This window comes from Prosopis cineraria, unplaced genomic scaffold (assembly GCF_029017545.1).
Source record: "Prosopis cineraria cultivar Desert tree isolate PC_DT_omini unplaced genomic scaffold, ASM2901754v1 PC1, whole genome shotgun sequence".
Taxonomy (NCBI): Eukaryota; Viridiplantae; Streptophyta; class Magnoliopsida; order Fabales; family Fabaceae; genus Prosopis; species Prosopis cineraria.
The window spans coordinates 47,913,090-47,938,184 of record NW_026555332.1 but is presented as its reverse complement, the minus strand read 5'-3'; the positions used below and the strand labels follow the sequence as shown (position 1 = coordinate 47,938,184).

The 25,095-nt window shown below is 35.5% G+C and overlaps 3 protein-coding genes across 3 annotated transcripts; 1 reads left to right on the top strand and 2 right to left on the bottom strand.

Moving 5' to 3' along the window:
• The first annotated feature begins 255 nt into the window (after positions 1 to 255).
• LOC129304640 (trihelix transcription factor PTL-like) lies at positions 256 to 3,617 on the top strand. The gene is made up of 2 exons (XM_054944365.1): positions 256 to 997; positions 1,902 to 3,617. Exons 1-2 carry the CDS (start codon positions 498 to 500, stop codon positions 3,151 to 3,153), a joined length of 1,752 nt encoding a protein of 583 aa, XP_054800340.1. The 5' UTR covers positions 256 to 497; the 3' UTR covers positions 3,154 to 3,617.
• Positions 3,618 to 12,524: 8,907 nt separating this feature from the next.
• Positions 12,525 to 14,365, bottom strand: LOC129291105 (fructose-bisphosphate aldolase 6, cytosolic-like). The gene is made up of 3 exons (XM_054928271.1): positions 14,270 to 14,365; positions 13,680 to 13,907; positions 12,525 to 13,555 (listed from the first exon to the last, which is right to left on the bottom strand). Exons 1-3 carry the CDS (start codon positions 14,295 to 14,297, stop codon positions 12,735 to 12,737), a joined length of 1,077 nt encoding a protein of 358 aa, XP_054784246.1. The 5' UTR covers positions 14,298 to 14,365; the 3' UTR covers positions 12,525 to 12,734.
• Positions 14,366 to 16,579: 2,214 nt separating this feature from the next.
• Positions 16,580 to 17,897, bottom strand: LOC129290525 (uncharacterized). The gene has a single exon (XM_054927315.1). It carries the CDS (start codon positions 17,621 to 17,623, stop codon positions 16,718 to 16,720), a length of 906 nt encoding a protein of 301 aa, XP_054783290.1. The 5' UTR covers positions 17,624 to 17,897; the 3' UTR covers positions 16,580 to 16,717.
• Positions 17,898 to 25,095: the final 7,198 nt, after the last annotated feature.

Below are 25,095 nucleotides of genomic sequence, written 5' to 3'. Positions count from 1 at the left end.
TCTTCTATTTAAATACTATTGCACGGACACAAGTAACAATAATGTGAGAATAGCTATAAATTCCAACAACGGGGTATTTGGTGAAGAAAGAAATAAGCGAACCAAACTTTCCCATGGAGGCACCAAGGCCACCCCATCCATAGTGAAAAAAGGCGCAATAATAAGCACCGTTCTTAGCTGCAAAAAGCGAAAGCGAAGGGTTATAATTAATATAATATAATCTCCTAGTACCAATACAAGGGAGAGAGAGAGGGGGAGAGGGGGAGGGAGAGAGAGAGAGGGCATATTTGATATTACATACGCAATAGGCATACACACTTGCTCACAGACATGGGACCATTGTCCTTCGCTTAAAATTTGAGCTTTTTCGTGGACGACACGATCCGAGTCTGCCGCTTCTCCCCTCTCCTCCTTCTTCTTCACTCTTTCTCACTGTCTTCTTCTCCTAAGGCCTCACTCCCATCCCAGCTTCCTCTTCTCAGCTTCCCCAGAATCCCATGGAAATGGAGGATCACCACAACAATCACCATCATCCCCAGCAATATGCCATGCCGGATCTCAGGCAGCTCATCAATGGAGGTCCCAGGTCGACTGCCACCCATTTCCCCTCCATACCTGCGCAGCCCACGGCGGAGCTCTTCCAGCCTCATCGGAATCTCACGCCCGCCCACCATCAGCACTATGACATGATGATGTTTGGTCGTCATGTCGCCGATGTAATGCCTCGTGCCCTCCACGACTTTGCCTCCGATTCACCTCCCGCCGCTGCTCCACCCACTAACAATATCACTGTAGCCACTCCGGCTACCACCGCCAGCGCTTTCACTCCTCCGCTCAGTGCCTTGGAGGCTGATACCCCGGGCTGCCTCGCTGGGGATGCCTCCACCGGAAGATGGCCCAGGCAGGAAACACTCACTCTTCTTGAGATCAGATCTCGTCTCGACCCTAAATTCAAAGAGGCCAACCAAAAGGGCCCCTTGTGGGACGAAGTCTCCAGGTTCTCATTTCCTTCTTTCTAATTCTTCAATATTCATTTCCAATTCTTCTACTCGCTTCTTCTGTTTTCAATTTCTTGTGCTCGAATAATTTAAAATCACTGTTTTTCTTTTCCAGTTTGTGAATTTGAGCTGCAAACAATTAATTCAAGAGAACCGCCGACTAAATTAAATACCAGTTTATGTATATATATCTATAGGCTGCAACTCCGTGACAATTAATTAGTAGCTATATTAAGATGAGTGTACTTTTTGTTAATTTAATCGGGGGCTGTGATTTCTGGAAACTGGGATAGCTATCGGGCTGTACAGTTTTGTCAACTGTTTCCCGCTGGAAACTGACAACACTGGCTTCAGTAGGATACCCAGGTTTTGTTTCTCTACTCAATCTGTGATTGTTGCTTGCGCGGTACTTGGAGCACTAATAAGTTGATACATGAAGACTAGTACGGTACTACCACTGACTCGTTTTCCGTTTTGAAAATTTGTACCCTTCATTTAAGTGCAAGTTTTCCCTTTTTTCTCAAGTTTTCAGTCTCTCACTGATCTAGAATTGATTGACCTCTTAGATACCTCTATGCACCCGTTTTCTTATTTTATATCGTCTGAAATGACATCAACCACGGGCTCTTGCTTCAAAATCTTATTTCAATAGCAAGTTGAATGGTCATATATGCTTGGTTGTATTTACCATAACTAGGTAACAAGAACGAACGATGGTAACGTCAGTGCATGGCATTTCTTAAATATTAATTAATTACCCAAGAATATCGTCACATGGGCCTGCATCGTAGGGATTATTTTTCGCCCACCCCTCTAGCTAGGGTTCTAATCATTTCCTACGATTAGGCTGATGATGTCTTCCTCCATCTCCAATTCGTTTTCACTTCTGTTGATGATGATCAGGATCATGTCGGAAGAATATGGGTACCAAAGGAGCGGGAAGAAATGCAGGGAAAAATTCGAGAACCTGTACAAATATTACAAGAAGACAAAGGAAGGTAAGGCGAGGAGACAGGATGGGAAGCATTACAGGTTCTTCCGGCAACTGGAAGCTTTGTATGGAGGAAACAGCAACTCAACATCAGTACCAGAAACCAATTATGGTAGCTGCGGAATTCGCTTCCAGACACCCTCCCAAACAAATCAAGACATGTTTCAGTCTCACAATCACAAGACTTGTGATAGCCTCAGCCTCACAAACTCAACGGATTTCGGGACTTCATCATCGGAGGACAACAATCTTTGCAGCATGGAAAATGATTCCACGGAAAAGGGGAGGAAGAGGGGCGGTGGAAGCAGATGGAAGGCAAAAATAAAAGAGTTCATTGACTCACAGATGAAGAAGCTGATCGAGAAGCAAGAGGCGTGGATGGATAGGCTCGTGAAGACGCTTGAGCAGAAGGAGAAGGAGAGGGTTTTAAGAGAGGAAGAATGGAGAAGACAAGAGGCTACAAGGCTGGAAATGGAGCAAAAGTTTCGGGCTAAAGAGAGAGCATGGATTGAAGCAAGGGATGCGGCTCTAATGGATGCCTTGCAGAAGCTAACGGGAAGAGAGGTAAAAGCTCAGTCTCCAGTTGATCAGGCTCTAATCATGGCTAATGAAATTCAGAATCAAAGGGAGAACCAGAACGAAGAGGGAAGTGAAATCCTAAATGGCAGTCATAGAGGCGGTGACAACTGGTCAAAAAGTGAGATTACAAGGCTGGTGGAGTTGAGGGCGGAGATGGAGTCCGGGTTTCAGCAAAATGGGTGTTCGGAGGTTCTGTGGGAGGAAATAGCCAACAAAATGGTTTGCATTGGCTACGAAAGGACTGCTTTGATGTGCAAACACAAGTGGGAAAGCATAACCAACTATACAAATGCCAAGGAAGGAAACAAGAAGCGCAAGGAAAAGTCTAAGAGCTGTTTTTACTTCGACAGCAACATCAATGACCAGCCATCCTTGTATAACCAAGGAACTGCTACGTTTTGTGATATCAACGATCAACGGCACGACAATGAGAGGCTACAAACAAACGATGGCTCTTCACCTTCCAATGCCAACGCGGTTACGGCTGACGTTAACTGCTTTCCCTTCTTTATTAGCACCGAAGGATCAGAAAATTTGTGGGAAAACTATGGGTTGAAGATTAATAAAGGAAGTCAAAACCAGTGAGTCAGATCATGGTTGAGTCTTTACAGCCACGGAGATTAATTTGGCACTTTTTTTCTGATATGTACGCAAGAGCCAACTGAGGATTTATATATATAGATTGATGAAAAATAGCCAAGTAGGCGGTCCATCCAGCTCATTATATATTAGTGGGCATTTAGGACAAAAATAACGAGTCCAACTGTTGTACGTTTTATGAGGGAGATGAAGTCGCACGGGTTCACTTAAATGTGTTCAAATCAAATGTGACTCCAATTCAGGTGAGTTTCTTTCAACCCATATTTTCCGTTTTCTTGTAGGCATTCGAATGGAGTCGCATTAATTTCGTGTTACTTGCACCATCAATTAATGTCTATATTAGTTGGTCTTTTTTCTTCTTTCCCTGTAAAGTCGAGATAAGTGAACTGTGCGTCTCTGCAGCCTGTGCCTGTGTACCGAATGAAGATGAACTGTGTATTTCTGCATCACTTCTTTGCCTTGTATGTACATATTAACGCAGTAATAATAAGATTGTAATTCAAGAACCAAATTAAGTGACATTTTTCTTACGAAAATGCTTTTTGTACCACACATGCAATTCCCGCTGATTCTGATTACGGTAGTGTAGTAGATATTTCTTCATCTGTTGTTTTTATTAACTGTCCAATAAAAATCAAATATCGATTAGTGTCTTTTTTTTTTGTTGCTAGAGTTGGGAAAAAAATATTCCTTTTATATTTTTATTAGAGAATTTGAAATATAAAGCTTTTTAAGGTATTGATTTCTTCATTTCCTGTCAAGCCTTTGTTTAACTTAATACATTGTGTACAAAGTTGGCGACCGATCCAGTACAATTGATCATACCTGCCATCAAAAGTTATATTTCAAATTAAAATCCTGTTTCAAAGAACAATCCACCGGATTGGAGTTTGGAGAGTTAAATTATGAATGCTGTAAATTAAAAAGGTTTCCAGATCACGATATTGTGAGCTTAATATTTGACTTTTTGAACACGATTCAACCAAAAATTTATTGCAAGTAAGCAACAATGTGATATATATATATATATATATATAAATGCACCCACATAATGTAGCTAGGAGTACACTGAAGCTCTCTCTCTCTCTCTCTCTCTCTCTCAAATTATGTTTGGAGTTTACCAGGAATGGAACCTAAGGCTTGAAAGATAATCAATCACTTGATGATGCCCTCCATTTACAAGTTGAGCCGAACCCGAACCCGAGCGGCATATATATGGCTTATGGTTAATGCCCTCCATTGCTCTGAGCAGAAAGTTTGTAACTTATAAGCCATAGAAGTAGGAGTGCTTGGTGCATTAATTAATTTTAAGCGCACAACAGCAACATCGATCAAGCAGAGAATACATGTTTTTGTGGGTGTGTGTGTAGGAACTGACAATAATCAGGATCATTTAATATTATTCAGCACACAGTGACGTTGCAGAAAGAGAACTCTTCGGTGATGCAGTCGACTGATTTACTAATTTAATTTTTTATGTGGTCCTATTGCTGACCATTGACCTACATCACCCAAACAAAACTTCGGGTCCATGCTGCACGCTTGGCTCACGTCTTTCCCGGACATTTGCTGGAGATTGCTTCTAGCTATCACGGTGTGTGTATGAAGCATAAATGCTCGCGCGCGGGGGCGCACATACACGTGTGTGTGTGAAACACAAGTTGATTGGACAGCAACAGTGTTTATTTTCATGCAGAAAAACAAATATGTATATATATATATATATATATATAAAACAGCAAGAAAAATATTGATCACGATCTGATCTTGCAGTCCATTGAATTAAAGAAAGATGCTTCACAAACTCTTTAGTTTTTAGTTGCCAGTCTCGGGAGAGGGTTTCTCTTATGTAAATATGTGTGTGTGTGTGTGTGTGTGTGTTTTTTTTTTTTTTTTTGGTAGGGAAAACATGTCTCTAAGTGAAACCCGACACAGAATGGGAGTATTAATGAATTGGGGAAGTAGCCCTTGCTGGGCATCAGAGTAATGACGAATGAATGATTGAGAGAGATGAAAAGTAATAAGAGGATAGAGAAGGGGCTTGGAGTGAAGTCTCATCTTGGTGTTGCGTAATAAGGCTGGTGGTGGTACCTCACGTAACGTACTGATCCGCTTACACAAATACGTGATAGAGGACGGTGGACGAGCAGTGTCCGTACTTGGGAAAGAGTAAAGAAGTTTCCTGCAAAAAGTGTTCTATTACAGTGTGTTTGGGGAGACATGGCAGTCAATGTCATCGCAGCTTTGTTGTGTGGATTCGGCTTTTTTCTTGTTGTTCTTCGCCCAGCTTGCTTGTCCCAAAGCCTGCAACCAGTTAAGTTGATTAGCGGTCAAAGCAAAGCATACGAAATCGTGTTTACTATATGTAATGGAAAGTGATGACCAGAATGGATAAAGCGAGCCATAATTGAGAGGAAAACGTGCTTTCCCTCTGATGTTGCTGCCATGACTACTTACTGAACCAACTTCCACCCACCAAAAATAAAATAAACTGTACCGTAATGCCAATAATTCCTCGCTTACCCTGATTCCAGATAGGAACTTACCCTTTTCCAGCCCTCTTTTTATATATTTTGGTCGTACAAAGGTAATCGTCAGTTCTTATCGCATTCACCAATCAGGTTCTTTTCTGGATTCTGCAGGGCTGACGCTGGGAGACTCTTGCGTCATATAAAGTGTAACATTTGACATTTCCGGCCCAAATAATCCAAAGGTGCGGCCCATCAAATACCCATAATCCATTGGGTTAGTACCCCACATGAAAATATGCTCTTTTTTTGGCCGAACACTTGTAGAAATATTCTTTTTTTTCCCCCAAGACTTGTAGAAATATTCTAATGATAGAGAATAATAAAAGAGATCATGAGGATAAAAATGACATGATCGCATATATTTTGTGTTTTGATCGAATATATATTGTCACTGTATGAATGTAAAATATTTGATTTTTTTTTTGGTACAATCATTCTTTATCCAAAGCTGACAGTTCTAATTAATCCAAATTTGAGTACTGTGAGACCCCAAAAGGGATGATTCTCCCAATCATATTTTCTCCTAAGCCGACAGCCCCCACTATAATATTTGATTTATTTCTTGTTCGGCCATCAGAAAAAGAAGTGGGCGTCTTTGTGGGTATAAAAAATAGATGCCAGAGGAGAAAACAATCATGTCGGCCCAAAACTGGTTATCAAATTTTGAATTCACGTGTGTAGAAAGATTGGGCCCTGACAGCATCAGATTGAAAGAACTCTCTTACGACAAGATTTAAAATTGTGTGAAAACTTTTCAAACAACAAAAACAAAAATTAAAAGAACAAAAAACGTATCAAGTCTTATTTAATATAGCCATCTGATTAGGTTATACTTTAACATTGTAAGGCCCAATTAATGGGAGCTCTTTCCATAGTCATTTTTCGCATTTACATAGAATCGAACTCAAGACTTTATGGTTATGTTTATACGGCTGTAATTCCTTTTACAGGGATCAATACTTGTGGCTAACTTATTGATTCGTTTATCTGTACACAATCTCTACTAGATATATTATAGGTTAAACTGAAATGTTAATTCGCTCTCTATAATTGTATAATTTAATTTAAATGCAGAAAAAAAGCTTTATTTGAAATAATTTGTAGGAAGAATGTTCAAAAAACCTTGACCAATGTATCTATTGCTGAAAAATACATGGAACATTAAGTCCTTGGTTGTCAATAATTTTAGGGGATAAATGACTCAAATGCCCTCGATAATAAAAAAAAAGAGAAAAGGTTGAGTGAGGTCATTTGTTGTCAATATGTCATATAAGGTCTTTTTGTGACAATTTATTAAGCACTAAAGCACAATGCCCTTTAATATCAATGTGTTAAACAAAGTCCTTTGGCGTTAATATGTCACATAAGATCTTTCACTGTAAATATGTCTACACTTATGTATTTACAGGAGTATCTTGCATATAACATACGAGTCTTGTATATGACAAAAGAAATATTGCATATCGTGGAAGAAATCTCATCTATAAAAGAGTATTGTATTTGATGGAAGAGTATTGCACATGATGATAGAGTGTTGCATATTTTGAAAAATATCTACATTTGCAAGAGAGTGTTGCATATAACGAAAGAAATGTTGTATATCGTGAAAGAAAAATATATCTATGAGAGAGTATTGCATATTCAGGTGAGTGGTTGCATATAATGAAAGAAGTGTTGCATATCGTGGAAGAAATTTGTATATGCAAGAGAGTATCACATATGCAAATGAGTATTGTATATAATGAGAGAGTGTTGCATATGTAGAAGAATGGTTGCATATAATGAAAGAAACGTTACATATAATGAAAGAAATATACATTTGTAAGAAATTGTTGCATGTGCGAGATAGTGTTACATATAAAGGAAAAAATTTTGCATATTATGAAAGCTTATTACATATGAACAAAAATGAATCATAGTCTTTGTTTCTTCAATTTTCATGAAGATGCAAATGGATGTCTTAAAAATTTTGTTATTTTTCACGAAAACGTGAATGGATATTTTGAAAAAACATGGATAAAAAAGAATCGAAGGCTCTATTTATCAAAACGTAAGTGAATACTTCGATTTTTTTTTTCAATTTTCATGAAAACACAAATAGGTATTTTGAATATTTCCTCATTTTTCATGAAAACACTAATAGATATCATGAAAACATAATGTTTATTCTACTAAATAAAATTGAAATGCAGTGCAAAATTTTATTTCAGAGAATAGCAATGAATTTGAGTTAGAAAGTATTACGAGTATGTTTTTATTAATATTCTTTTGTCCATTGACACTCAATTACATCAGCTCAAGTTCAAATAAAAAAAAATCATAACAAACCAAACTCAAGAAATAAAAAACAATTGGTAAAATAAATAATGATCTTCCCACTCCCTTTATTTTTGCACTGTTTTGACTAACTTAAAATCATATTATATTAACACCTATTCAAATTTTCTAGACTAAAAAGATATACAATTCGCTCTCTCTCATAGCTATTCTACTCTCTTTCTCTCCTTCCTTACAACTTCTTCATTTGACTTTTGTTAATTTAGTCTACAATCTTGCTTGTATAATTTGTCAAATGAGGCATTACTTGTATCTCCTTCTTTCATATTTGATGCTTGGCCCTTTATTGCTGATGAAAGCGAAGCCAACATTTTGAAGCTTTAGAAGTATTCAATCTAATTTATCACTATTACTTTAATCCTATCTCGCTGCTGAACTTTTATTTGATGTTTTCTCCCTATTCCAAGACAATTGACCACTTTGCTCTCTAATATTCTTGTCACATTTCTTACCCCCACTATAATGAATATGTAGATAAATAAGAATAACTAGTCAATTAGACCCCTACCTTTTCTCAACATAAGATATATAAACGTGTGTGTGTGGCAACAACTTACCCACTATGATTATCTTACCAAGCCATCCTATAACTCAAAAAATTTGCAACATGACTACAAGTCTACAATTACGTAGTAAAAGACTATGCTTAATAAAATGAAATCCAATTTTTTTGGAATTATTAATTCCCATCACATAATTGACACATTTAAATAAAAAAGACTTCACATATTCAAAATAATTCTCCATTCTTCTAGACAAAATATTATTGTAGAGTACTTTCATTCAATATATGTTAGTTAATTGATTTTGGATATATGTCAATTAGAGGAATCAATGCATGAAATGCCAAGATATGTCATGTAGCTTTTGTTAAGAACAAGGCAACTCATCAACTTGGGTAAATTTCAACAATGCAATTAGTTAAGGTATCATACAAAAGACCTGAAAACTTGGACTTCTACATTGTCTCAATGAATCATGCACCATGATCCAGTTTTCCTTGCTTAATAACACCTTAGAACTTGTCTTTAACATTGTGTATGCATCTTAGTAAGAGTGAGAAAGAACAATGTCTTTGTTTTGAACTACTACACCTTTACTGATTTCATAGTTGTCCGACACAAGCCTAAACTCAACATAATATTATAGCTGATTCAAATTATCTTGTTCAGTTCAATTTGCACTCCTCTACATCTTTTGTTTTCCTCCACTCTTTTGTTTCCTAAGGTTATATAAACATAGCAATAGGTACCTAACAAAAACATATAAAAAAAAAATATTTCATAAAATAGGAGGATTCGTGCAACAACTATCAAGCAAGAAAGACAAAGATGATGTCTTCATTAAATTGGTGAAATCATTTTGGCCTCCCTTTCTGTTCTAATTTCTAGTTGTTCATAGCATATTTCCAATGTCATGTGATACCTCTTGATACTTGATATCCTTCTCCTTTTCACAAATAAATTATAAAATAAATAATGAAGATGTAGTTGGGTTAAATTTTCAAGCAAACCTGCTAAAATATGTAGTAACCTCTCCTATCATGAGCATAGATGAATGATTCCTTTTCTAGTCCACTTAGTCAAAACTTAAATAGACACTTTAGAAATTTCAGTCTACATTATGAGATTCAATATCTCTATGGCTTCTGATTTCCACCTCTGCTTCATTATATTACTCCTTTGGGTCACAACAATGAATAAGCGGGTAGTGGTGTGTCAGGAAGAGAAGACACCAGGCCAAATTGAACAATCTAACATTGTTGGATTCAATGAGGAGTAGAAAAATTCATAGGGTTTGAACCTTATTGACTTACTCTTCTATCATCTTCAAAACCAACACTCACCTTACTCTTCCTTATCGCTATCACTATTAAAATCACAAAACTACAATAAAACAATGTTAGGAATCACATTGGATGATAGGAGGGAGAGGGACAGGATTTGGTGTGGGTAATTTAACACTTAAACATATTGACACTATAGGAATTTAGTCCTTTCCTAAATTTCAAGGCCTTTTCTCTGCAATAAATATCCTGGGGCCTTTTCTCTATAATAAATATCTTGGTGGAGTCTTTTTGTGTAACACACCTAATTTTTTTTAAAATAATTTAACTCAACTATAGTTAGGTTACAGCCACCCAATACATTTTATATCAATAATTTTAATATAAAAATATTTTATAATTGGCTTTAACTCTCACAATACAATATTTCAGCTAAATTTTTACCTCCCACATGCCATTAGGCTAAATCACATTTGTCCATCCTTATACTCCCAACAAGTAAACTAAATCACATTTGTCCATCCTTATACTCCCAACAAGTAAAATAAATAATTTAGTCAATTTTCAAAACAAGCCAGTTATTTGGCCTCATAATCATGCCATTTTAACCAATCCAAAGTAAACCAAATATTAAAATTACAGTCATCCAAAATGTATCAAAAATAGAAATAGTTTGAAAGGCATGATTACACTTATATATTCATATAATTATCAATAAACAAAAAGCCCTAATATTGACAATATAACACATTATAAATCATAAATCAAATATCCAAAAGAGACAGTGGATCTATGCCACTAAGCCTCTGGGATTCCTCCACGTGTCACTCGTGGCTCTTCTCCTGAAAATTGTTAACCACATAATGAGACTCAAAAGTCCCAGCAACCAAAGTCAATTTATGATAGTATGTACCAACAGTTAAGTGTGTGTTTATTAAGTGGGAATTAAAAATAATATAATTCCAACAAAATATAAGAAATATTACAATACACACAAATAACCATCTTTATATCCCTCCATTAACCTCAAGCCGTAGCCCTCACTCAGTGCTAAATTACCCGACCAAAGGTAGATTAGCTCGAATCCTTACAAGCCACCTATTGAGCTCCAATAGGGGCGTACCACGTGGCACATAAATACAACAACAATAGCAAGTCTTCCAACACCTTCCACAATAATCAAACAAATTCATAATAATATTGCACAATTATACAATATTACAAAATTCATAATTTTCTCAATAATCACCCAATTAACATGAAGTAATACTAATTACAAATTAAAAGTATTGTTACCTCATGGCTAATAAAATTTTTCTAAATAAAATAATAAAATAAATAATAGAATTAAAAACTAATAATAGAATTAAAAATATAACATAATTTCTAATCTCAATCTTGATACAAATCTAGAGTCAATACTATTAAGTAAAATTTTTAACTTCTCTTTTACTCATCAATAAACATTAATAATCTAAAAATAAACTTCTAAACTAATTTTTATTATTAAAATTTTCTTTTTATTTCATAAATTCGCACCTAAAATACCCAAAAATTAAAAATTGAGTCTCAAGCTTAGAATCATAATCCTATAGCCATAATAATTCATTTCTCATCCCAAATAATCATCTAAACCTCAATAAATCAACATATATTTTTCAGATTTAATAAAAATTTAGTCTAGAATTTAATCCATAAGCTACAAATTCAAAGATCATCAATAAATTTATACTCTAGAATATTTATTATACTAGTAACAACCTCAAAAACCATATTTATTCAACATAAATTCATCCATCTTCCAAATCTTAAATTTTTTACCATCACAAACTCATAAACCAAAGAGGAAGGATGGCTAAGAATAAATTTTAGATCACTTACTTATTCTTGAAAAACTTGAAATCACACCCTAAATATCCTATTAAAAACTTTTACCTTAAAAACTCATATCTCCCGCACCGGCGACTCACGCTCACTTTGCCTCAGCTCGCGCACAGAGGAAAGAATGAAGAAACGAAGGAAACAGGTGAGTTTTTATAAAAATTCAGTGGGTCCCACATTTTTTTCATTATTTCTTCTTTCCTCTCTCTTCTTTCCTTTTTTATTATTATTTTACATGTAATCATTACACGACCGCCGAAAGTAAACTTGTTCTTCTTGTTCTTCCTCCTTTTTTTTAATACCTTTCTTTTTTTTTATAATAACAATAATTTAATAATATTTTTTTATTATTATTTTTTAATTAATAATTTTTTTAATTTAGAATTATATCCTAAGTTAGATTTAATAATCATCTCCTACTAATTTATTTACCTCTAAATATTCTTCAAAATTTCTATTAACTCAAATTAACTATTAGAATTTAAATTGGGATGTTACATTTTGAGCAATTCCTTTAAATTTCTATATACTAGATAGTGGAAATCAAGAGGTTTCATCAATTGATACATAACTAGCATTAACATGTATAGGTTTTGCTCGATTTAAACTTTCAGTGCCTTTTTCGAAATTCCCTACAGTTTCTTTGAAAAGTTTGATCATGGCCTCTTTGCCCTGATAAAGGATTTATGAAAATGAAGTATGATGGTATTGAGTACATGAGCCAGAAGAGCCAACTCAGTTCAATAAGTTATGATCAATAACTTGATTCCACCATTTGATTCACATTTCAGTTGTACAAAAAATAATGTAACCCTCTCTAATAAAAGAGAAAACCAAAATGAAATTGAAAAAGGTAAAATATCAAAGTCGATACAGCTGAAGCTATTATTCTCAGGTTACTTATTTTAACCATCCTATATGACCTAAAAAAATAAAACTTTTAGAGTTTTATCCTATAAAATAGCATCTAACCTTAATGCCAATAAAGCTAATAACTTCAAAAACAAATGCAAATCACATCCACATACTACTTAATATTTGTAATCCTTGACATGGAGAGACTCCGAGGCACCCTCACTAAGTTTTGCATTGCCTTTGTAAGTTCCCAGAGTTGCTTCAGAGTTTGCCTTACACCTGACTAACAAAGTAGCTTGAGCCTTGGCAACGTTCTCCTCTTTACCAGCCCATGCCTTGATGGTGCTTTGTTGAAGTGCCCTTCCATAAGAGAAGGAAAGAGACCACGGCTTCTTCCCCTTAAGCTTGTTCATGGCATTGAGATTGACGGTTGCCTCCTCCTCACTCTGCCCACCGGACAAGAAAACTACTGCAGGGACAGCAACCGGAACAGTTCGCAGTAAAGCTCTAACAGTGTGCTCAGCAATCACCTCAGGGGTAACCTTTGGGGAGTCAGATCCAGGTGTCACCATGTTCGGCTTCAATAAAGTACCCTCTAGTAGGACATGGTGATCGTTTAGGGCCTTGTAGCAAGCAGCAAGGACACGCTCGGTGACGTCAGCACACTTGTGGATGTCATGAGGTCCATCTACAAGGATCTCTGGCTCAATTATAGGGACTAGGCCATTCTCCTGGCACAAGACTGCATAGCGAGCCAACCCATAAGCATTTTCATGGATGGCTAGCGGAGATGGCTCAGTAGCACTGATTTTAAGGACGGCACGCCATTTGGCAAAGCGAGCACCAGCTTCATAGTACTTTTTGCAACGTTGACCAAGATCATCTAGACCTTGAGTAGTTGTTTCCCCATTAGTGCCCGCAAGTTCAATAGTTCCCTTGTCCACCTTGATACCTGGAAGGACGCCTCCTTCCTTCATCACATCCACAAAAGGTTTTCCTGCATAATTGAATCACGAAGATGATCTCCTAAAGGCCAACAACATGGGTTGGACAAAAATGTAATAAATTCATGGCAAAACATCCAATCCACACATAGTACAAAATAAACAGAGCAAGAATACCTGTGGTAGTCTTTTGGTAGAGGGTTTCCTCAAACAAGATGACCCCGCTCAGGCAATCCAATACACCAGGGGCAGTGAAGAGGAGTTCACGAAGAGCATGCCTATTTGATTCAACATTCTCAACATTGATGCTAGCCAAACGCTTTCCAATTGTGCTAGTAGACTCATCGGCTGCAAGGATGCCCTTTCCAGGGGTTCCTATGTAAGCCGCATTGGCAATGAGCTCATCTACAATTTACAATTCACACTAAATTGATTAGAGAATTGAAAAGAACAAGAGAATGGCATTGACCCTATGCTTTACTACTATTGTAGTTCCGTTTAGCTTGTAATGAAGTAACAATTATTAAATATGTCTGAATTTAAACATATATTTAACATTGAAGTATTCAAAGAAAAAGGGGGTTAAGTTTCTCCATTCTAATTATCGATCGTTAAAATGCATGATCGAAACATCTATTCAAAGGGAGGGCTTTATAGAAACTACATCAAAATGATCAAATGAAGTCGAAGAAAACTACAAGATGGATAATCAAGAGTGGCAAATCAATGATGAAAGACATGAAAGGGAGACATCACAAGTGTCGTACCCTGGTATTTGCTCTTGAAGCAAGACATGGTTGATTGTGAGAGAGACAAGACAGAGGAGAAAACGAGTTGGGAAATTTGAGGGAGAAGAGGCTGTATTGAGGTGGAGCAACGAGTAGAGGGATTAAATTTATTTTGGAGAGGCAACGGGCGTGCGGGGAAAGCGAGTGGTTGTGTGTTGCCATGTCAGTTTCTCCTGTTTTTTACTTTTCCACACCTCTTGTTTTGCCCCCCACGACTTGCCCCTTTGATTACTAAAATAATAATAAATTAGAGTTTCAATTCCGCATCGACTAAAAATAGACTATAAAGTCTAACATGCTAAAACAATTATGGATATGAAAAGTAATATAATATAATTATTAATTTAATAATGTTAGTAATTTTAAATGCACAGTAGACAAAAAGAAAGAATATATGACGGTGGGTTGAGAATTACAAGGGGTGCATGGAAGGGGCGCAGGAGCACGCCGTTTGAAAAGGTCAAAGAGCATGTTATGATGTGGTTAAGAAAAAAGAAAGTCAAATCATAAGCATAATGAGAGTTTCTATTTTCAGGAAAAAAAGATGCAAGAAGGAGAGAAAGCAGTGGATGGACGTGGTAAAATAAAATGGGAGATGAGAGGAACACGGCTATTCCGGTGGGATAGGCTTCCAGGTTTGGCTTTTGTTCCATTTTACGCCACTTCCATTCCTCATTTCGCCTCCTTTCTCCAATCGACACACTGACACTTTCTTATCGTTATCATAATAATTATTTACAAGGTTTTAGAATGAAACCTTTCGTTTTGTTAAATAAGAGGAAAGTTATGAATGTACGATGTCACGTGGACGTTCATCAACTCTGAAAATAGAACTTCTCTATATGATTCCATTTATTTAATGCTATTATATGAGTATATCTCATTGCTCTGAGATAGATGGTTTTTTTTTTTTAAATATTTATTCCGTGTAACTTTTAAACGTTACGACATGTATAATCATGAAGACTATTTCTCCTTTACATAACTCTTGGGATAGTCTTTAAGGTTGAAGCCTTGTAATAGAGTGCATATACTAGATACTCCTTGTACCCTAATCCCATTCAAGAGCGCTAATGCAAGGTAACTCATAATAATTACTCAAAACTAACTTTGATGGCTTTAGACCGTAGAACAAGTCTAGAACTCTTTTCATTTCTCAGTAGAGTCTCCTCATTATTTTTATCCCGCAAGAACTCTATAGCCAGGACATAACTCTCATTCATTTCCTTCTCCATTTTCTAATTTGCATTACTTAAGCATTAAAATGTGAGCACCTCAAAATAAAAATTTAAACTTTAATTCATTATATTTCAAGAGACTGACCCAACTTAATATTGGTAGAAGTCTGTCATAGTTTTGTTAGTCAGCTGAGTAAAACCATTGAGAAAAGGGAACAGGTTACCTATGAGGCCGTTGGCGGTCGCGGATATTGGATTGGGCTCCAGTAAAAAGCCCAGGGATTGTCCAATTGGGAGTTCTTTTTTTCAGCCGCATTCCAATTATGAGCTCGAATAGGCAGTAATCATTATTATTAATTTACCAGAAAAAATTTGTCTTAAAAAAAAAATAGCAGAGAACATTACTTTCATCAGGTAACGGTGCACTGGCCAGAAAATAGCGACATAGTGTAATGTAAGGTGCCAGTTTATTGTCTCCCTTGAACCTAGAACTTGATTACTATCGACCCGCTCATTCGACAAGAACACATCCTACGAATCGGCAGGAAATGGATATTTTGTTGGGTTCGCATTTTTGTAAAATTAAGTTCCAACTTTTCTAAATCAAGTTCCAACTGAGCCTTTAGCTCGGCTAATAGTGAGCTGTAATAATCTAATTACTTTTAAACTTAGGAGGAGAGGACACATTTCTAAAGTGGCCCGGCCATACCGAGGAATATGATCCGAACTCAATTAACTAGGAGAACCACGGAGTGGAGCACATTGCAGCTGCTATAAATAAAGTCCGTAAGTTTCTTTCATAGCAGCACGAGAAAAGGCCCTGGAGTTAAAATGAAACAGAATGGTATGTGTGTATTTACACTGGAGGGGGAGAGAGATAGTACATTGACGTAAGGTGTATAATTCCAAACTATATCACATAAGCGATGCAAAAGCCAGGAGTTTTGTAGCCCAGGGAAGCAAGTTCGCAGGGCCACGAGTCCCATGATCCTCAACTAACCCATCCATTCTTTAAATATGAACTGACAGGATAGGACCACCAGAAAAACCACATCATGAATGCATAAATATAAAAAAAAATACATAATTAAAAAAAAAACGAAGGAGAAGAAGAAGAGGAAGCCGGTACTTTGGATTCTTCAAAGCCATGGAGTAAATCAAACAAACGGGGGGAAACAACAAAAGAACCACAGGGAAGAGATATGTAAAGAGAAGAACAAGAGGATGGAAGGGGTGGAACAATGAGTGCTCAGTCAGGGTCGTCGTTACAGGCACACAAGAGCAGAGAGAAGCCAATTCTGTGGGGATCCTTGAGTGCCCCTATAGTCTTCTCCTCCAACCACAGCCTGCTGTCCATGCCACTTCTTGTCCTGAACATGAACACGGCACTCCTGTTGCTGGCCTTGAATAGCCAATCATGAACGTCCCACATCATATCCACCAACAATCCGTCCAAGAATATCGCCTGGTTCCCTCTGAAATTCCACCGCACTCTCTTCACTTCCAATATCGTCTTCTTGTCTATACTCACGCACAGCACATGGCCCTTCGACCTGGACCCTTCTTCCCCCATCACCCATTTTATTACTATCTCGTGGACCGCTCCTGTTTCGCAGAATTGTGCCTTCGTCGAATAAATGTTGCCCCCGGAGAATCGCTCTCTCCGACAAACCATGGAAGAGTTTGCCCCTGCCATTCCTGCTTTCACCTCTCCCGATGATTCCTCTTCCTTGTCTCCGAGACGTAGACCCAGTTCCGAGTCCACATGGACGATGACATAGAACCCGCTCGCTGGCTCCGGCCCTGAGTCGTACTTAGCATCTGAGAGATCCCACTGGACTTGGATTTTGAAATCGTGGATTTGGAAGGTTTCGTTGCCTTTGTTCTTCCCTAGTTGCATAGAATTGGCGTGAGAAGTGGAGTTGGTGTTGCTGATAGCTATGCTAAAGCCTTGCCCCGTGAGTTTCTTGGTCCAGTTTAGCGTGATCAGAATCTGTTTTTGCGAGGAGACGTTGACTCTGTATGTGCAGGTGATTGATTCTCGAACGGAAAGACTCTGTTTCGGACAGAGGTAGGCCTGGTTTGAAGGCCCCGAACAATATGAGTCTGATATTCGAACGGCGTGTTCGTTGTAACAAGATGTTATGCTTCTCATTGTAAAATACGATCTCTTTCTGTCTCTCTCGATCAGACATAAACGGACATGAAAAAAGGCCTGGACTGTTCCTGATAAAGGTCGGGGAATGGTTGCTCTTGATTGCCTGAGCTAGAGAGAGAGAGTGAAAGAGAGGGACTAATTGAAGATGACAAAAAGGCAGGGCCCTTCTTCCTCCTGAGATTTTCCATGTGGGAATGTCCTTTCTGTTTTCCAGCGTACCGCTTAAGAGAAGGAGCACACGAGACAAAATAAAAAGGAAGAAACCGAAAATCCGTGTCGCTCCAATAAAATACAATTTAACCATTCATTTATGAAAATTCAAATACTTGACGAAACCGAAACTGCACGAGCTTCCTCGCCAGTTCACGCCCACACAAAAATCTAATTAAGTCACCATCCACCTGGTTTTGACCCCATCTCATCCAAGTAGGTGGTGTTATTTTTTTTTTAAAAAAAAAAACTTGTCAGTTACTTGTCGATTGACTATAATTGTCAAATAATAACAATGAATTATTTTACAGAAACTGATTATGTTAATCAACGAGTTTGTGTCACAAGCAAGGTCTTGTATGGCATGGATGAAGATGGGGTTGGCATGTGAGTTGGGACGACACTGACATAGATTTGATCAGGATAACGATGGTGATAATGAATCGGTCATGATAAAGAGATGAGAGTGATATAGTTGGACCCGCCGAGTAATGCTATGCTTCAAATTTACCACACGTTCGCCCAAAGGCCACTATGATTGAGGTTTCACTTGGGAATCCTTGTCTTATTCTTGTTTTTATGTCAGCCACCCACTACAGAGGTTTTCTTTTTGCCCTATTTTTCTTAACAAATTCTTTTATATCCAAAAAAAATTGATCAGGTTGGGTCTCATTTTTTTAAAAGAAAAAAGGTTCTCCCGACCGATGTTTTGTTCATCTACAAGCCATTGCTAAGGTTTTAAGTTACAAAATCTGATCCTTTTCCCTTGGATGCAATAGAGACAAAGGAATAGAGGAATGGCCATCCCCACGTTTTCGTGTCCTGTGATTCATAACGCTTTTTTGAAAGTGATATTGTTGAATTACGTAGGAAGCACAAATCTAACTTCCTCAATAGGGAATGGGCGTTCAGAGGTCGATGTATATTGAGAGATACTAATCATCCACTTTATTTTCTCATCAAACGAAAGGAGCATAGATTATAATTGATTATATTATACAATGAGATTATATATGAATATTTTTTAAAAAATTAATTTTAATAGAATTGAAAATGTTTGAATGATTTAATTATAATCAATTTTAGATATGCAAATTACCATAAAATACATTATCTTTTAAGATATGAATATTAATATAAATTGTATATAATAATATTAAAATTGTTACATTTTATTTAACAAATAAAATATGTAAAATAGTGATCCAATTAATATTTATATATAATATTTAACATATATATGATTAATTATGAAAATCATATTTGAAAATTATATTAAAATTTACACACTAACTCACAAAGTATCCAGATTAGCGAAATAATTGAAAGTTGGATTATATACAGGTTTTCTATTCTTTTTAGCTTGTCAGCGATTAGTGTAATTAGTCTCTTTATTTTTCAAATGAAAGATATATATATTCAACATATACACAATAATGAATTTAAACATATGCCCAAAAAAAAAAAAAGCAAGCAAGCAAGCAAAGATGTTTCGGTGTATCTGGAATGTGAAAACAAAGAATGATGAAGATGACAATGGATTTAAAAAACGACGTGTGAATGATGAAGATGGCAGTGGATATAAGAAGAAAAGAAGGGCACGCGGCAAGAGGAGTATATCCAGAAGATAAAAATTATTTAATAAGTAATAAATGAATAAACAGTAAAATTGATTCTCATCATAAGCTACTCCTATCAGCTTAAAGAAAACCATGGTTTTGATATAAATAATTGATTATTTTTTGCATCCAAACAGGCACTATATCACCCTCTCAAACCAAACAATCTGTGGCTATTTAGGTAACATGAAACCAACTTTTTTGGACACTCACATCTATTATATATTTCTATGATAGAAGGACTAGAGTTGAAGGACGAGCGGCAAGTAACTAGAATGATTGTACTTATTAATTTTTATCATCTGATCTTCTAATCTTATCCAACATATTACCATGCTTTTAAAAAGCTTCAGAATTTTCGGTCAACGTGCACAGAGATGAAATTGAAAATTGTTTTGAGTTTATATGAATTAAATTAAGCTGCCCACTTGATATATGAAGTGTAATTTTCTTTTTTCCCTCAAGGTGTGTAGATATATATATATATATATATATAGAGAGAGAGAGAGAGAGAGACATTTGTTATTCAATAAAGAGCAGTTGAGGACTTTTAGTGAGTCGGTCTCCCCGGCAGCACGAGGAGCAAGAGATGACTTGTTAATTAGCCAGCCAATCATATCTATCATAAAGTATCATTGTCGTCATCATCAGCATTATTAACGATAATGACGATGATGAATGATCATGAAGAGGAGGAGGAGGAATGGCCAAAAGCCAAACGGAGAGGAAAGACTAGGAGATGGGAGCATGTTGATAATCAACTTTATTAGCATTTAATAGCCTTCGACACTGACCCTGAAGGTGGTTGATCAGTATGGTAGAAAGACTTTGAACGTGGGACTAACGTGTCATCGCTTTCGTTGGGTCGAAACTCGAAATTAAACGAATTGTTCACACACATCCAATGGATCGAAACGCAGATGCAATCATACATGTCTGTCGAGGTAACCAGAAGCAGCAACAATGACTCGAGAACCACTTGCCACGTTCTAGACAGACCCTTTCTTGATGACTCCTATCTGCATTTATTCATAAACCTCCATCATACTACAGTACACATATACAGGGCTCCCAACACAGAAAAAGAACAGTATAAGTGGAGACCGTTGTTTCAGAATTTGTGTCTGTGATCGAAGGGGCCGATGCATTTTATAAAGAAAATTTATATTATGTTTGGATGCATATGGATTTTTATTTGAATTTGAATTTAAATTTCAACCAAATTTATTGTTTAATCCATTGTTGGATAATTAAATATGTGTGGATTTGAATTTCACTCAAATCTAAATCTAAATACTACCTCAATCTCTTTATAATTTAAAATCCTTTCTAAGACCTTTATTATTTCTAAATTGAAGTCTTTCTCTTCCTTCACATTCATTTGTTGACTTCACAGCCTTCTCCACTTTGATATCGTCAATCAAGACTAGATTGCCGATGACAATCAGGACTAGACTGTCAAAGCCACTTGTATTGGAGCATTGGCAACTGTTGACGCTGATTGAGACTAGACTACTAGCGTCAACTAGGAGCAGATCACTGGCACAAAGTAGGATTAGATGGCTAGCTTCGACCGACTGCAAGTGTCAATTGGGACCAAACTTGATCAGGTTTAGGAATTTTAAATTTTGATTTACTTTCAATCACCCTCCTCTGCCACTTGGTGTCGATTTGTCATCGTTGTCATCATTCGATGGCAATCTAATGTCAGTCCACTGCCACCCCTTGGTGATGGTTTGTTGTATCCTACTAGTCTCATTTTGCTTGCCTCTGTTGCTGTTTGAGACTATCTGTGATCACCATCTTCACTTCGTCCGCCTTTGTTGTTCGACGCCAAACGACGCTATTAATAAGGAATGGTTTGACGTCATCATCCAGGTCTAATCCATAGCCTTTAGACTGCTATCATCATCTCGTGCTAATTTGTAGGCATTGATGAAGACTAGATTGTTGATGTTGATTCAAACCAAACTGTCGCTGTCAATTAAGATTCGATCACTAATGTCATTTGAGTTCAGATAGCTAGAGTCAACCGAGATTGAGTTGTCACCCCTAATTAGAATCGACTCACCAACTTTGACCAAGATTAGAAAGTTAACGTTGTTCAAGTTGCTTTTAAGTTCAAACATAAAATTTAAAATTTTATTTAAGATTCAAACAAAATATTTAAAATATGAGATTTTAAATTTAAATTCTCAACCCACATACACCTTTATAAACACAATCTTAAAGTAAGATGAGATGGGCAGCCTGATACAGCACACGAGTTCTTGGCAGTGGTGGGACCAATGTCATGCAAGCAAGGCAAAGTCAAGAGAGGAAGACCTAGATCATTATAATTTTTTAGTTTTAAAAGAATCAAAGGTTTTCTTTCTGATCCTTGTTGCATGCCTTACTCCCTCTCTGCAGAATGTGTGTAATTTGTAAATATTTATGTAATAAGATTCTGGATGTATCTCATTTACCAATTACCACTGCAATTCAATACATAGGCTTGCTTAATGACACACAAGGCTTCAATGGAGAATTTTAATATTTGTCTTTTTAATATTTCGCTTATTGATTGTATAAGTTTTATGGCTTCTGACATTACCTGATTTCAGTCTTTGTGTGGTGTTACCGTGGCCTTATATTAAAAAAAAAAACAAAACAAAACATAGGCTTGATAACACACTAGCCAAAAAAAAAAAACTGTAGACTGGGGGGCAAAAGAGGAAAATCAAAAGAATATTCGTTTCTTATAACAACAGTAGCTTCCAGCAGTTGCAGAGGAAGCAGGGAATGCAAACGTTGATACGTTACAGAAGGTGGAGGTTTTATGTTGCTTCAAAGGATGGCATCCTCGACCACGATTGATTCCGGCAACCGGCTCAGCCTTCGCGTCACATTGTGTATAGGACTCGGTGAACATCTCGGAAAATGTGCACTTCATATGGTGTCCTTTTTAAAATTTAAAAAAAAAATCTTATTTGGATGATTCTTTTTTTTTTCCTTATTTTTAATCTTATATTTGTAAGTTATTACTAGTGCAATTTATATCTTATATTTAGTGTAACTCTAACAAAACAGTATAAATTACATCAATTTAACGCGTAAGCATGTCTAGGGAAGTTGTTTTGGTGATTTTTAAATTTCGTAATAATTTCCATATATTATTATACTTTTATTTAATGAGGAGACTTCATAGGTTCGTCATTAGGCGTGTGTTTGGTTTTAGCTCGTGTTAAATAGATACTCTACATGCTTTTCACATGAAACCTAACATAATATTATATATATATATATATATATAGAGCGTGCTAAAGTATACTTTTAATTATTTACTTTTATATAAAATTTTAATAATTATTTTTCAATCATTTAACTTTAACATCATTAATTTTAAATAATTATTTTTTGCACAAATCATCATTATTTTAAAAAATTAAACTTAATATATAAACACTTAAAAATATTGTACCTATATTTGAAGGTTTCATGTAAATTTTTTTTAATAAAACTAATAGTGTTATGATTAAAGTAATAAAAATATATTTTATAAAATTAAATTAAATAACTAAAATAACATCTTGTAAAAATTAAAGGATTATAGTAAATTTAAAAGAAAAAGAAAAAATCGAACACAATACTATATGAAGTATCGAGGGCTCTGTTAGTCTGTTCCGGAGTTCCGGTGTTACCCATCAATAGCCTTTCGTATCTTCATCCCTGACACAATGACCCATTAGAAGGCTGACATGGAACCCATGGTTTACGGCCCAACCTTATATGGTCCAACTTCTTTTGTCTTTAAAGTTAGCCAATTTAATTTGGGCCAAAAATTGGATCAGGTATGGGCAAGAACATAGTCTTGGATACAAGGGTAGCAAGAATATATAGCTGTATCTTTGTTAGAAGATAAGGTTTATAGAAAAGCTATAAGTTGTTTGCATTGAAATTGTAATTTTCGAGGCCCAGATCCAACCTAAATTAAAAGACTTTGAAATTTTTACATTTAATAATAATTACGAATATTTTAGAAAGAAAACCAAGTCAACAAAACAAGTTAAAGCTACGGAGGGCTTGTTTGATTTTTGTTTTCACTTTTTACTTTTTTAAAAAAATAAAATAAAAATTTGTTTGGTTATATTAATTTAAAAATATTTTTTAAATTAAAAAATCATTGATAATGACAATCATCGACAATTAATAGTAATGGTGCATAATAATAATTGGATGAGTTGATTGTGATTTTCAATAATAGAAAATTAGTGTATCTTTAAAAATAATAAAATAAAATAAAAATAATTTTAAGATGTTTCTATTTGTTTTTTCTTTAAATGAGAATGGTTTAAAAACAATTAAGTCTAAAACATTTATTCAAGTGAAATTTTAATATTTTTATTTCAAAAACACAAAACAATTTTTAAAAATAGAAAAGAAAAAAACAAACAAACGGATTCCAATTCTGTGCGGACCATGATGCTCAAACTGCAGGAAAGTGACCAAATTAACGCCGCTTCCTAAAGTCAAGGGACTGGAGATCACAGCAGGCCAAGCTTATGTAAATAGAAGAGAAGCACCCTTCCTCTGGACCCATCAACCATCAGTCAACGCAATTCTCGAATCAAGGGATTTGCAGTTCCCGAAGTGGAAAATTTTCAGATGGGGCCCTTAACTAAATATAATAAAAAAAAAAACTTTTGAATTTCTGAAACTTCAAAACTCAATGTGAAATTAAAATTAAATTTGTGATAAAAATAATAAAATTACTTTCATTTAAATGAATAACATATTATAGTTAAGACGTGTTCGTTTTTCTATTGTATGTTATTCATTTACTTATAAAACTTTATTAATTACCTAACGTCACTTGTTTATAACCCTAATTTTGCTTGATTTTATTTCAAGTGTTGATTTTATGATAAGATAACTTACTTATTTACATTTTACATATTTTTTATTTATTTATAGAATATTATCTGTTTCCCTACTTTACTTGTTTATGGCTCGTTAAATGAAATCAAGTAAAAGTAAATTTATAAACAAATAAAGTAAAAAAATGAATAATATTTCTTAAATAAATGAACAATATATGGTATGGGAACAAACAAATTATTTTATCTACGGTATGTTGTTCATTTAAATGAGAGCAAATTTTATAATTTCTATCACAAATTTAATTTCAATTCAGTATCGAGTCCTACAGTGAAATTTTAAAAATTTTGAGCTTCTTTTTTTTTATTATGATTGATCTAGGATTCCTCACTAAAATTTCTCCTCTTGAAGTTTCCTACATAGCTCTAGCTCTAGTCCATATTTAGTTTAAGTTCCTTTACATTTTCTTTATATTATAAATGCCTGTATTTAGCCACTTGCCAAATTTCACTATGACTGGAACCAGCACTCCATTTCACATGCACTCATTTTATCAAAGTTTATTTCTCTCTGTTTCTTGATTTCCTAATTTATTTCCAATTATGTTTTGCTCCTTGCAACTTGGAAAAATCATGGTAAGAGATCCCAAATTAAAGTGCCCATAGTTGTTTGAAGTCAAGTTATTTTTAATACAAGTAAGTTATTTTTTTAACAGAAAACCACAGAAAATTTGTGTAAAGAAAAGACAAATCAGGTCATATAAAAAATCACAAAGTTTCTACT